Raw genomic sequence first — 12,151 nt, 5'->3', positions numbered from 1 at the left:
GGACCCCCTTTTGACATGTTGTGCAGAAATTAAGGATTAGAGGATGTCAATTCTAAAGATCTTAACGGTAGTGCAAGTGGCAGATTTAAGGTGATATGTTGTGCCAACTACTGAATTAATTACCTTTAAGCTTTGTTATTCATGGTCCCTGCAGTATTAATCCTTAACATGAATCCTTCGACTTTCAATGAAAAAAAACAGTATGTCAGAGTTTTTACTAATTCAACGTGTGTAGCCTTGAAAAGAGAGAATCCTGCACATTGCTCGTGGTAAGCAACACTATTTATCTGAAAATACACGACGTCCCTTTGGAGTTTTTATCAAGGGTGCTCTCAGTCCAGAGGGACCAAACAGGTGTGTATTTTATAATAAATGGTGATGCTGAGCAAGAGCAGTGAGCAGGAATTTATCTTTTAAAGGCCACATTTATACCTCCAACAAACCTGCTTCATGAGACAGTTGCAAGTCCCAAATCTACAGGAGGCCATTTTCAAATTTGTACAGAAATGTAATTTCTCAGAGGATGTATTCTCTGATGACCTTTCCTGTAGTGCCACTAGCAGGTTGACGGTCGTGGTTGCGTGTGAATTGTTATCATGACGTTGACTTTTTCCTAAATTTGCTGACATTTTTGTTGTCAGGATGAATTGTTCCAATATTTTCTGATTGTTTGACATTCTTGTAAATGAGCAAATTTCCGCATGCCTTCACACTAATTTAAAATAGTGAACATGTAGAATTTTTTTTTATTTAAAGGTATTGATGGAAAGTGTTCCAAAAAAAATAGTAAATAGGAAGTTGAGCTGCTGTAATCCCACTGACACCTCAAGGCTCCCGAGGGCGAGCTCAGCCCCCCTCCCCTACCTTGCATCCGCTAGAGGAGATCACTCGAAGGTCAGCTGGGATGCGGTCTCCCCCTTTGATCTCCACCAGATCTCCCTGCACCACAAACTCAGCATTGATCTGCATCTTCTCCCCCTCCCGGATCACCAGCGCTTGCTGGCATGCAGAAAAAAGGATGGGAGAGGGCGAGGAGGGAGAGGGAGAGTGGGGAGCAGAGAGGTTTGGAAACAGAGAGCGGATTTAGTCAGGGGAAGAGGGAGAAGAGATAATTTAAAAAAAAGGAAGTGGGAGCCAGTGGGTGTGGATGTATGGGAAAGGAGGAGATAGAGAGAGGGGGGGAAAGGAAACAGAGACAGGTATGGATAAAGGAGACAAGGAAGGAGTGAAAACAGCCTAAATAGATTAAAGAATTAAGGCAATCGAAGCGCTGGAGGTGGATAACACGAGAGGAGTTTTTATGCAAACACACTCACAATCCAAAGTTGGCTCAAACATTTATTCTTTCTTTGTGCAAGCTTATTAGGTTTCCACTCAAGTGGGAGTGTAAGCCCTACTTGAGGGATGGCATATTGATTCGAGACTACACCAAACACAGAATGCATCAACTCACCTGTGGCACCATCTTCTTGAAGGAGTCCATGATCCGGGAGCTCTTGGCCTCTTGGAAGTAGGAGAAGCAACCGGTGATGATGACCACAGCTGACAGCACCACGCCCAGGTACAACTGAAAAATAACAGGAGGGGGGGGGGAGTCAGTGTCGTTATGGACTTAGATTGGATCATGTTTTGGTGAGTCTGAGTGAAGTGAAAAGGGATTCACAGACTTCTTAATGGTTTTAAAAGAGCAGCAGTTTACATTGGGAGGGCAAGATACGGGTTAAGACCTGAAGAAGAAGCTCTCAGTCTTAGTGGAAGATTTAAAAGGAGAGGCTGTCACAGAGCTGAATCCTCGTACTATTCCTGTCATCTTGGACGGTCCGCTCAAAGTGAACATCTGTCTCCCGAAACCCAGAAAACCAAGAACTCACACTCTGATCTGTCAGGCCACCAAGAGACGCCCTCTGAACCGGTGCCAGACTTAACAGACGCATGGCACTTTTATTTCTGACGCGTCTTATTTTTGAATATTTTCACAAGTGAAAGAGTAGTTATGTGCCGAGCTCGCCTCTGATGCAAACAAGACAGCCAGGCACTTCTGATGAAAGCATCTGCCAGCTGGTGTACTGTGTGTCCTGTTCTCCAGGAAAACCTCAATTCCTAAAGCCTGAAAAGTTTTTTGGAAGATACTGCTTTCATTTGACAGCAACAACACAATGTTTTTGCTCTTTTCCGCTTGGATGCCTTTTTTTTTTTTTTTTCTCGACAGTTGTATCGCAACGTCTTCTGAACCAGGAAATACATTGTATCCTCAGAAAGTCACTTGTCAGCGTTGGAAACATTTGCCTCCAATTCAGAGTTCACTTTGCAGCTTCTGGGTTTGTCTATACATGATTTTGTTTTTTTCTTCCCACATGTAAGCTCAGCACTTTTTTGGCTCTTCTGGTTATGGGAGAGATTTGTCCTCGAGCTGTAGAGAAATGTATGAGCAGCTTCTCTGTTGGGAGAGGACACATTTCAATCTACAAAGCCTAAAAAAATGTTTAATTTCCAGTTTGAAACATGCAGTGGATTGCATAAGCATCATATTTAGAAGCCGGGACAAAACATTTCCAAAACAGGAGCAGACAATGCAACCTTACAGCTCAATACCTCCGCCTGAATGATGGAAATTAAGTTTTAATCCGACAACAGCAACGTGTAAAGTTCTGTTAAGGTGGATTTTCACCTTAAAAACCGGCATGTACATTATTTAAAGGCTCAAAGAGCTGGAGCCAGAGGCAGTCGGAGCTTTGAAGTGGCTCACCGGAGCATCCAGCTGTACATACTCAGTGCTGAATGCAGAGATTAAATAGCGGGGAGATTAAAGTAATCACGTGTGTGCATGTGTGTTGTGTGTCTATCTACTGTATGTAACTGTATATTATGCAAGGCTTTAAAGCTGTCTGGGGTTTCTGTGAGCGCTGAATGATGATTGCGTAATGACTTAGAGCAATAAAATGCAGTATGGATGGCTGCTTGGCTCCATTCGATCAGCGGTTGGTCTCAGTATTTCTGCGTGCTAATGCCAGGAACGATGCCAGAGTCAGCAGGTTGTTTTGACGTCACACTAACTGATCAGCGGGGGGGGGAGTCAGTGTGAGCAACTCATCTTTTATACTAAGAGGACCAAACTCTCAATGTGTTTTAATGAGTTTGAAGTCTGTTTCTTTTGTATTTTGACGCCCCCTCCCCTTGTCCCAATCTCTTTTACCCAATTTACCCCCCCGGGATTAATAAAGTATTTCTGATTCTGATTCTGACTCTGACTCTGTCTGTCTTGTAGAGATTGTTGGCTTCGAGTTCGTCCACGTGACCTTGCCGTGAGGACATTTTGGCCATGCCTCTCGAAAAGGAGATTTAGATGGAAAAGGGCTGTAGTGGTGAAGTGGAGGTCATATTGAAGGATAAACATAGACCAAAGTGTTTTTTTTTGCTGGGGGATTAGGTTTAGGATTTGGTTTAAATCAGAGATATTAATGTATAGTAAGCATGTCTGTTAAGTGTGTTTTTAATTTGGATGTGTAGGACTATCATGGATATGTTCAGATTTTCACCGGATTTAGGAATTTTCCTTGTCTTAAAAAAAGTGGTTAACATTTGTTTTAGTGATCTTTCTTGGAAGCCTGTTCTGCAAAACTAAAGCTGCATGATTTACTTCTCCTGAGAGCAATCTGTATTGGATGTAATTTTAAAGTAATCTGCACATTTGAGCACATAACGTGAAAAAGTACAAGCAAAATAAAACGTTTCATGTAAGAGATGGATGAAGGGCTCCGCTTTGTTGATATCAGCCCTTGTATTGTTTATAAGCATGACAGAATGATAACCAATAGAAACGTAGCATACACAGGAAGAAGGATCCCTTTAGATGTTTTTTCTGGACTTCCCATTTTCTCAGCTAACAACACAGAAAGTTACTATGGGCGACATCAATTAATTAAAGTAGTCAACTTATTCTGACAAAAAAAATGAGAGAAAATGATTTAAACATCCAGTAATATGTATAATAATAATAATATAAGAGGATTTTGTCTGAACAAACAGCAAAGATTGTGCATTCCTTTGATCATTTCATGAGACATTTTTGTTTATTTTCACCATTTGTGATGTATACACCAATGTAACAGACATAAAATCATGTCATACTGGATGGCGCTACGAGGATTAAATCCACTAAATTAATACAAAAAATGTTAATACCGTTGGAAGATTAACATTAAAAGGTTTGTATATTTTTACTCCACATTACCCAAATCCTTTCCTCCCTTCATTGACTGTCTGTTACTGTACATAAATATATTAGAAATCAAGTATATCCTCTTTAAGTCATGACTGTCTACGATGAATATGATGAAATGAACTGCTAACAACAATGGAGGCCACAGGCGATTGCAGATCAAGCCAAGGACAAATTTGTCCGCAGCTTGCGCTTAATTATGATGCGTTCTAATTGATAACTCCTTTGTATGAACGTGAGTGGAGAGGGGGGTTGGAGGTGTTGTCCCTGGAGGAGGGTGGAGGCTTCAGAATAGCAGAGGAGTCACCAAACAGCAGTTTGTTTTGGTTTCATGCTGGTGCTCAAGGGTGACAGCTGCTGAATCTAAAAGTCACACATTCTACCTTTAATAACTTTATAACACAACACGGTGTGCCCCCCCCCCCTCACATTACATTACGCAGCTAGTGACACCTTATGCTCCTAACTGTGATCTCAGATCCTCCAGAGTACCTTAGTTGTTCCTAGGTCAAGACTGGTAACCAAGGGCGACCGGGCGTTTGCCATAAATGCCTCTAAGCTCTTGAACTCCCTGCCCGAGGACATTAGGCTGACGAACTCATTTACTGTTTTTAAATCTTTACTTAAATGACATTTTTCTAGGAAGGCATTCTTTAATGATTGATTAGTAACTCATGTGCTGCTGTGATTCATTGAAACTGTTCTTCATAACTTGTCCGGTGTAAAGTTAATATTATTGTGTACAGATCTATTTATGTACACCACCTCCATCTTGAAAGTACAGATAATGTGGACACGTGCAGGTATTGCTGTTTTGTATTTAGTGTCTTACTTTTATTATCGTCTACTGTAATTGTGGTTGCCTTTGCGTTCCTGCATGTGGCCCTTTGTGTGATTAATATGTGCGATGTGTGCTCATGTTTTACAAGCAGTTTCTCACGTTGTCATTGGGCGCCTCGTCCTCTGTGGCCACCTGGATGCTGAACGCCAGGAAGCAGAGGATGGCACCGATCCAGAGCAGAAGGGAGAAGCCGCCGAACAGCTGACGGCAGAACTTGACCCACTCGGGGGTGGTTGGGGGAGGCGTCAGGGCGTTTGGACCGTCCCGGGCCAGAATCTCCAAAGCTCTGGAGTTGGTCAGTCCCTGAGGGAGAGACGCAATTTTTTAAGGAAAGAATGTCTCTGTTTTTGTGCTGAGAATTTTAGTACAACAGTCCCATTTTCACCAAAGAAGCAATTTTTATACTGCGACAGTTGCAGAACATCAAGTATCCCTGCCTGGCCTATTTAACACTGCAAGTATAATAAACTCCCAGCCGCAGTCGTCATCTGAGAGTTGATGCCGTAAAACTGTAAGATGTGAAATTATAGAACATTTTATCCTGATTTAAAGCCTGAAAGTTTCAAGGTCTAATTTAAAGAAAACACCTGAAATATTGTACCACAATTATACAAGAAAAACACATAAATTGATGATACTTTAAACTGCTTGTGGCATTTTCACAGCTTGTAATATTTTTTGGAGCACCCAAGCTTCTTCTTTTTTTTTTTCAAAGACTAATCTTAAGAAGATCAAATCAGTTTTCACTACAGCTGCAACACCAAAAACTTCAGGTACGCAGCAAATGTGCCGACAGCTTAAAGACTTTTATGGTGTGTTTGAATCTGCCTCTGTTTACTGGATTGTAGAAGTTGCTGCATCAAAGGCAGTACTGTATGTTTGTGTGATTGAAGGATTAAAGATGAATGCAGCTCAAGGTGAGCTGGGGATGCTGCAGTGGATCTAATGCCACCGTAGTCAAGCCTGGCCTCGGTTTAGCTTGCTTTCTGCTAGAGAGCAAACAGAGATTACATCTTTATACAAGATATCACTGCAGCCCTTTGTTGTTGTGAGTTTGTGTGCAGGTGCTAATGAGTGTTTGTGAGTTGTTACCCGAGTGAGGTCCATCCCGTAGCGTTTTCCCAGATCATCCAGAGCTAGTTTGTGGTCATCCTGCAGGGATAAAAAAAAGGTTTCCTTTAAATGTTGCTGCATCAGTGATACAGGAACAGGAAGAGAGTCATTTTAATTGGCCAGTGAATTTATTTAAAAGGGGATTTTTCTTTGGAGTATCATGAATGGGAAACTACATCATTTTTTTTACAGCTTTACATTAAACACTTTACTATGTGAGTTGAAGCAGTAAGGCTGCAGCTGTAAAGGGGAGTTTAATAACTGACCCGGGTGGTGGTAAAATAGAGCATAAGGGTGTAACTCCGGTGCACTGCAATCATCCATCTTTAGGAAAAATACTCTTAATTGTCATATTTTAGAAGACCCAGAAGTCCACTTGGAGCAAACTGTCCTACAGTGTTAAAAGTGTAACACATTAAAGCTTCTAAGTTCGCACATAAAAAGATCTTGTGAATTATGTTGTGTTTCTGAGTTTAGTAAATCGATCAAGTAACCTGAAGTTTGAAGGAAATTGATTGAGTGAGTTAAACTCTTTCCAGACAATGTGTCATTAAGAGGATACAGTCTCTGTTATTTTATTTTGATATACTTTATTAATCCAAGAGGGGAAATCCTGGTTTACCCTCACATAGGCCTGAATCACACTCACGCATTAACAGGACCTGTGGACCTGCGTTAATGGAGAGATGTCAGAGTGGGGCTGCTACACACTGCTACACAGGGATTACACCAGAGTGGTTGGGGGCTCGGTGACTTGCTCAAGGGCATGTCCATTCCACTTCCATATTATGGCCAGCATCGGGACTCAATCCAGCGACCCTCCAGTTCCCAACACAAGTCCCTACAGACTGAGCTACTGCCGCCCCTGTCTACTACCACTACCACTTCTACTACTGCGGTCGAAAGTATTGAAAAAGTTCAGACAGAGAGAGAGAGTAGCGGCGGTCTGTTCAAATTCACAGGTTGGTTCAACGTCATCATGACTAATATTTGGGATGGAATACTTTAAAATGGGTCTGTAACATCACATTATGTAACAACAGAACATGATGTCATAACTTGACAAAGAATTTCATTTTTTTAATTACACCCACATTTTGTAATAATCTGTAATTCCTGTTAGTTCGACCCATCCATCACTGAAAACCTCCACATGAAGTCAGATTCAGCTCTCTTTGGACAACGTCACCTGACTTCAACACCCCATGAAAAACTTAAAGCCAGAGCTCCAGAACTGACGCCACATGGTGACCTACAGTGTCATATTATGGCATGTTGTGTCCCACTGACCAGTCAGCCAAACCTGACAACATGGGTCTGAAAAAACAGGCTGACATACTGTATATTCTGGGTCAAAAAAATGCAGGATATAATTTACTGAAGTACACGAGGCATATGGTGAGACTTAAATACAAACGCTTAATCACACAACTAGTCCTGTAGTGTTGACAGCGTCGAGGGAATTCTTTCCTTTAATCAGTCACAGGCCAACTTGATATGTGACAAGCGCGGCGTTATCAGAGATACGGCGCGCAGCCAAACTTAGCCCAGTTTTCTCGGGCATCGCTTGGCTGAGTCTTGACAGCACCTCAAAGAGCTACAGCACTGCACAAGACAAAAACTCTGCACCACGCTGCTGGTGGCCCACAAATTATTCAGCATCTCTCTGAGCACAAAAGAGGAGCAGCCAGAGGGAGGTGGAGGAGATAGGAGAGGACAGGCATGCTTAGTGCTCGTCTACAACGGGCTACACTAAGCAGGCTTGGATTGCCACTTCTGTTTACGGCCCACTGTTTTCATGTATAGCATTGTTAAATAAACCTGGTGTCTGCGGCGTTACGCTATTTGGCGATCATTTGGGAGCAGCGGCGATGGAATCAATCACAGAGCAGAGCGAGTGTGGGTTGGGGTTCTGACAGCTTGTTTTTTCTTACCAAGGCCACTTCCTTCTTCAGCTCCTCCAAGTCCCTCTCCTTCTTCTTCTTCTTCCCTCCATTTTCAGCACCACACTGAAAGAGAGAGACAGGTTGAAATGAGAGGTTGGAACTGACCGAGAAGGTACAAATACGTGTTTAGTGTTATTAAATGTACTGTGAGGAGTGTTTATCTGATTATATGAACACTTAAATACAGAATGAGGCCTCTTTATAAATTACAAATACAAGTCAGTGTGGTACATCACTCAGTCATAAGGAGTCAAGACAAGATTTTTCATATGCATGTAGATGAAACGATCAGCAAAGAGGTGAGATATAAGGCTGTAAAAAATTGGGTTCTCAGATATCTTTACTTTAGTATTTTGTTTTGACAACTTCTTAGTTTATTTCCTTTGATTTGAACACACATATCTGTGCTTTCAGGTCCATATATATTCAAAAATATGCATAGAAAAACTATAATTTAACACATTGACATAACGTCAAGCCAACCAAAATGGATGTGACAAGTAAGAATTGCTTGGTGTATAAATCAGTGCATCACAATCAAGTCAGACATAACATGAAGAAAACGGGTAAAAGAGGTATCAGGACTGTACGGATGAGACGTGTGATGTTATGATAGTGTGTTGAATTACTCAATTTCTATACCAGCTCAAGCCCTCACAGTCACAAACACGCAGCATATATTGACTATATACTAACTCAATATATCGTTTAGTAGTGACTTTCCAAAAAAAGAGTGAAGTCAAGCTCCCTCTGGCGTTTCTGTCCTCAGCTCTGTGTTCACACTGACAGGACAGACCTTCCTTCAGCTTGTTTATGTTTCACTCAGAGGTACAAACATGTTTCATAAATGTTTGTTTTTTTCATGTGACCTTTCCCTCTCTCACCGTTAGCCCTGCCACCATGTCGGGTAAGAGTGACGGCCCGGTTCACTCAGGGACGCTGTAAGTAGCAGAGTTTCTTCTCTAGAGTAGATTTCAGGGAGAACTTTGTTTGGTCTAAAAATCGTTGAGAAGAAATAACAACCAAATCAACTTAGGGCTGAATATCTGAATGGAGATGAGCTCTGCAAATGGCTGCACTCGTTCAGAACACTGAGCGAGGGTGAGGGGAGGAGGGGAAGCGGGGCTCTGAGGGACAGCGGAGGTTAAGGCCAAAGAAAAGCTTTGTTTTGGTTTTCTGAGAGACTGCTGTTAAAGTGTGACATCTACTGGACATCTGTCACGGGCCGTGTTGAAAGACAAAGGAGGTGGACCCAAGTGCAGAACTTAAGAAATATATTTATTAAGCAAAAAAAGCAGAAGGCCAATAAAAATGTACTTTTAAAATGTTAAAGTCACAAAGATCAAAAACAGGGAACCACGAGGAAAACTTACTGACCGACATACGACAACCGACAAACACAACAGCTTACAACAATGATCTGACCACACGAGGGAAGGAACACTGTAATCAGACACAAGTGAGACAAATGAGACAGGTGAAGACAATCAGGGCAATCAAAACTGGAGGGAAACACACAGAGGCAGGAATAATTTGGCCAGGCCTTGCTCGAAAAAGAGGTAATTTGATCTCAAGCAATTCTGCCTGGTAAAATAAAATAAAGACAAGAAACACTGAGGACAACTACAAAATACATGAAACACTGAAGACACTCAAGAATGTAACATCAAGACACACTAGAACATAGAGGGACACAAGGATATGAAATTACAGAATAACAGGAAACACTGAAGACTACACGGGGAAACAATCAACACCAGGAAACATTAATTTAAAGAAACACACAAGGGAAACGAGCAACCCCAGGGAAGAAGAAGAAGAAACTCAAACAAGAAAATCTAAACTCTGAAAACACAAAACCAGATCAAACCATGACAGACATCTACTCTGCAACTTGTATATTATACCTTTAAAGTCTATGAAGGGTCAGCGTTTAGGCTTAAGGGTATTTAAGGACCTTTGTGTTTATAAGAATAAAAAAAGTGGTCAACTAAAAGTTTAGGAGCTTTCCTCTCAAAATCAAAATCCAGAAGTCCACCAGAACGCAGTTACAACGATTTAGGTCTCCGAAACATGACAAGAGGATTAGTTAGCTTAGAGCTGAGCACAGAAACAGCTGATAGAGATGTCCTTCAGGGGACTACTTTTTACTGTGAGTAAATTTAAGCTAGTTCTTTGTATACTTTTACTGAAGTGACGAGGTTGAGTTGGGTATTTCTCTTTTACAAAAGTATAAGTTTTTGCACTTGAGTCAAAACATGTTTAATTTTTCCACAGCAGGCCCTGAGGCGATCGTCACAAACCCGCCACAGGAAGTAGGAGAGAAGAAGTCGCATGCTTGTAGCCACATTGTGCAGCAGACATTTACATTCATAGCCATGTATTACAACATCAGTGTGAGCACAATGGACTTTGTGTACACTGGTTCATTTCAATCTCCTGGCACTATTGGCAAACCTTTCACTGAATATGGAGGAGAAAGTATTTCCCAAACCAACCCCCCCCCCCCCCCCCCCCCCCCCCATTGAAGCAAGTTCCTCATTTGTGCGAGCGAGAGAGATAGTGTGTGTGTGTCATGAACAGTTGGAAGAATGGTGCATCATGGAAATCATCTGCTGCTGTCAGTCTCCTCTTAGCAGCACGTGTGCATGTCAGTGAGGGAGGGATACATTGAGAGAAAGAGAGGAGAGCGTGAGCGAGTGACACAGTGAAAAAAGTAATCAAAAAAAGCCAAAGAGGGAGCACAGAGCCGGTGGAGTGCCTGAAATGTGTCTGGCATAGCAATTTCTTTCCCACTGTGTGTGAGGAAGATTACCAGCCTGTCCTCCCATAAAGCTAAATGGAACGGGCCTGATGGAGAGAATAAAAACTAAATTACGTAATTACGCAAGTAAACAGCAAGCCGGGAACAAAACTTATTGAGGGGCAAAGCCATCATCCTGAGATGTTTCCGTCTTTATAAAAAAAAAAAAAAAAACAAGTAGCATTGTGTTGTTAGAGAAATCTAGCCCTGCAGACAGTGTTTTTCCATGATGCATGTCCGAGCCATATGCTCTTACTGTACAAGCAGAAATACAAAATGTCACATTCACATTCATCCATTTATTCATGTTCAGAAATAAGCGCTTGATTTTGTTTTTGTTTTTAAATGACGTTATTTTGTTTTTAAAAATAAATGACGAGACTCACCCCTTTCCCCATGCTTGACGTCCAGACGTTGGCAGGTTGTAATGTGAAGGACAGCGCTCAGGGGCCCCGCCACAGCTGAGACCTCCCGCCCCCATGTGCTGAAGACACTTGTGGCTTTTTTTGGGCCTGGCACCCCCCCCCCCCCCCCCCCCCATCCACGACAAACATCCAGTTCCCTCTCTTCTTGCTCCGTCCTGGCAGGGTAACCTGAGCCATGCAATCCCCCCCCCGCCCGCCCTGACTTCACCCCCAAATACTTACACACAGGGGGTTTCTGTGTGTGTGTGTGTGTGTACCTGCACCTGCTGACAACATCCCCCACCCCTTTCACAACACACACACACATAGTTGCATGTAGAACAACAGGCCATCAATCGCCGCTGTCAACACCACAAATGAAACCTTGCACTCTACATAACATGAGGTATTTATAACAAAATGTGATAATGAGGGACCGATAGTGGCCCTCAGGATTTCTAATGACACGCAGGCGGAGAATCAGCTGTTGGGATTCAGAGCACAGATCCAATCCGCAGCTCTGTTCTTCAAATAAATCCTGTGATAAACTGTTTAATCATTTGGTAATTGATCCTCGAAAAAGAAGAAGTGTTATTTAAGTGCCTTTCTAATGCTTGTATCCAAAGAGAGCGAGCGCTTGTACAATGCTGCATTTGGCTTCCAGTCCAACATATTTACACCATAAGGCAGGTCATCACCATCGCGCCCACACAGCAGATGCAGCCAATGATCTTGTGTCATATACTACCAAATGCCTTTCTACTTGTTGCCAATTTGGACTCTTACTACACAGCGTATAGCGCCTCATCTTTTATTAGCTGGAGA

The 12,151-nt window shown here is 42.2% G+C and overlaps 1 protein-coding gene across 1 annotated transcript in view; it reads right to left on the bottom strand.

Moving 5' to 3' along the window:
• atp1a2a (ATPase Na+/K+ transporting subunit alpha 2a) overlaps window positions 1–11,422 on the bottom strand; it is a 50,232-nt gene extending 38,810 nt beyond the window's left edge. The window contains exons 1-6 of the mRNA XM_020652018.2: window positions 11,309–11,422; window positions 8,108–8,182; window positions 6,153–6,212; window positions 5,160–5,363; window positions 1,454–1,567; window positions 865–999 (exon numbers count right to left, since the gene is read on the bottom strand). Coding sequence (XP_020507674.2) covers window positions 865–999; window positions 1,454–1,567; window positions 5,160–5,363; window positions 6,153–6,212; window positions 8,108–8,182; window positions 11,309–11,320 — 600 coding nt within the window. The 5' untranslated portion in view covers window positions 11,321–11,422. The remainder of the gene's footprint in view (window positions 1–864; window positions 1,000–1,453; window positions 1,568–5,159; window positions 5,364–6,152; window positions 6,213–8,107; window positions 8,183–11,308) is intronic.
• Window positions 11,423–12,151: the final 729 nt, after the last annotated feature.

Source organism: Labrus bergylta, chromosome 4, assembly GCF_963930695.1.
Source record: "Labrus bergylta chromosome 4, fLabBer1.1, whole genome shotgun sequence".
Lineage (NCBI taxonomy): Eukaryota > Metazoa > Chordata > Actinopteri > Labriformes > Labridae > Labrus > Labrus bergylta.
Note: the sequence above shows the minus strand (reverse complement) of the source record. Positions and strands in the feature narration are given on the sequence as shown.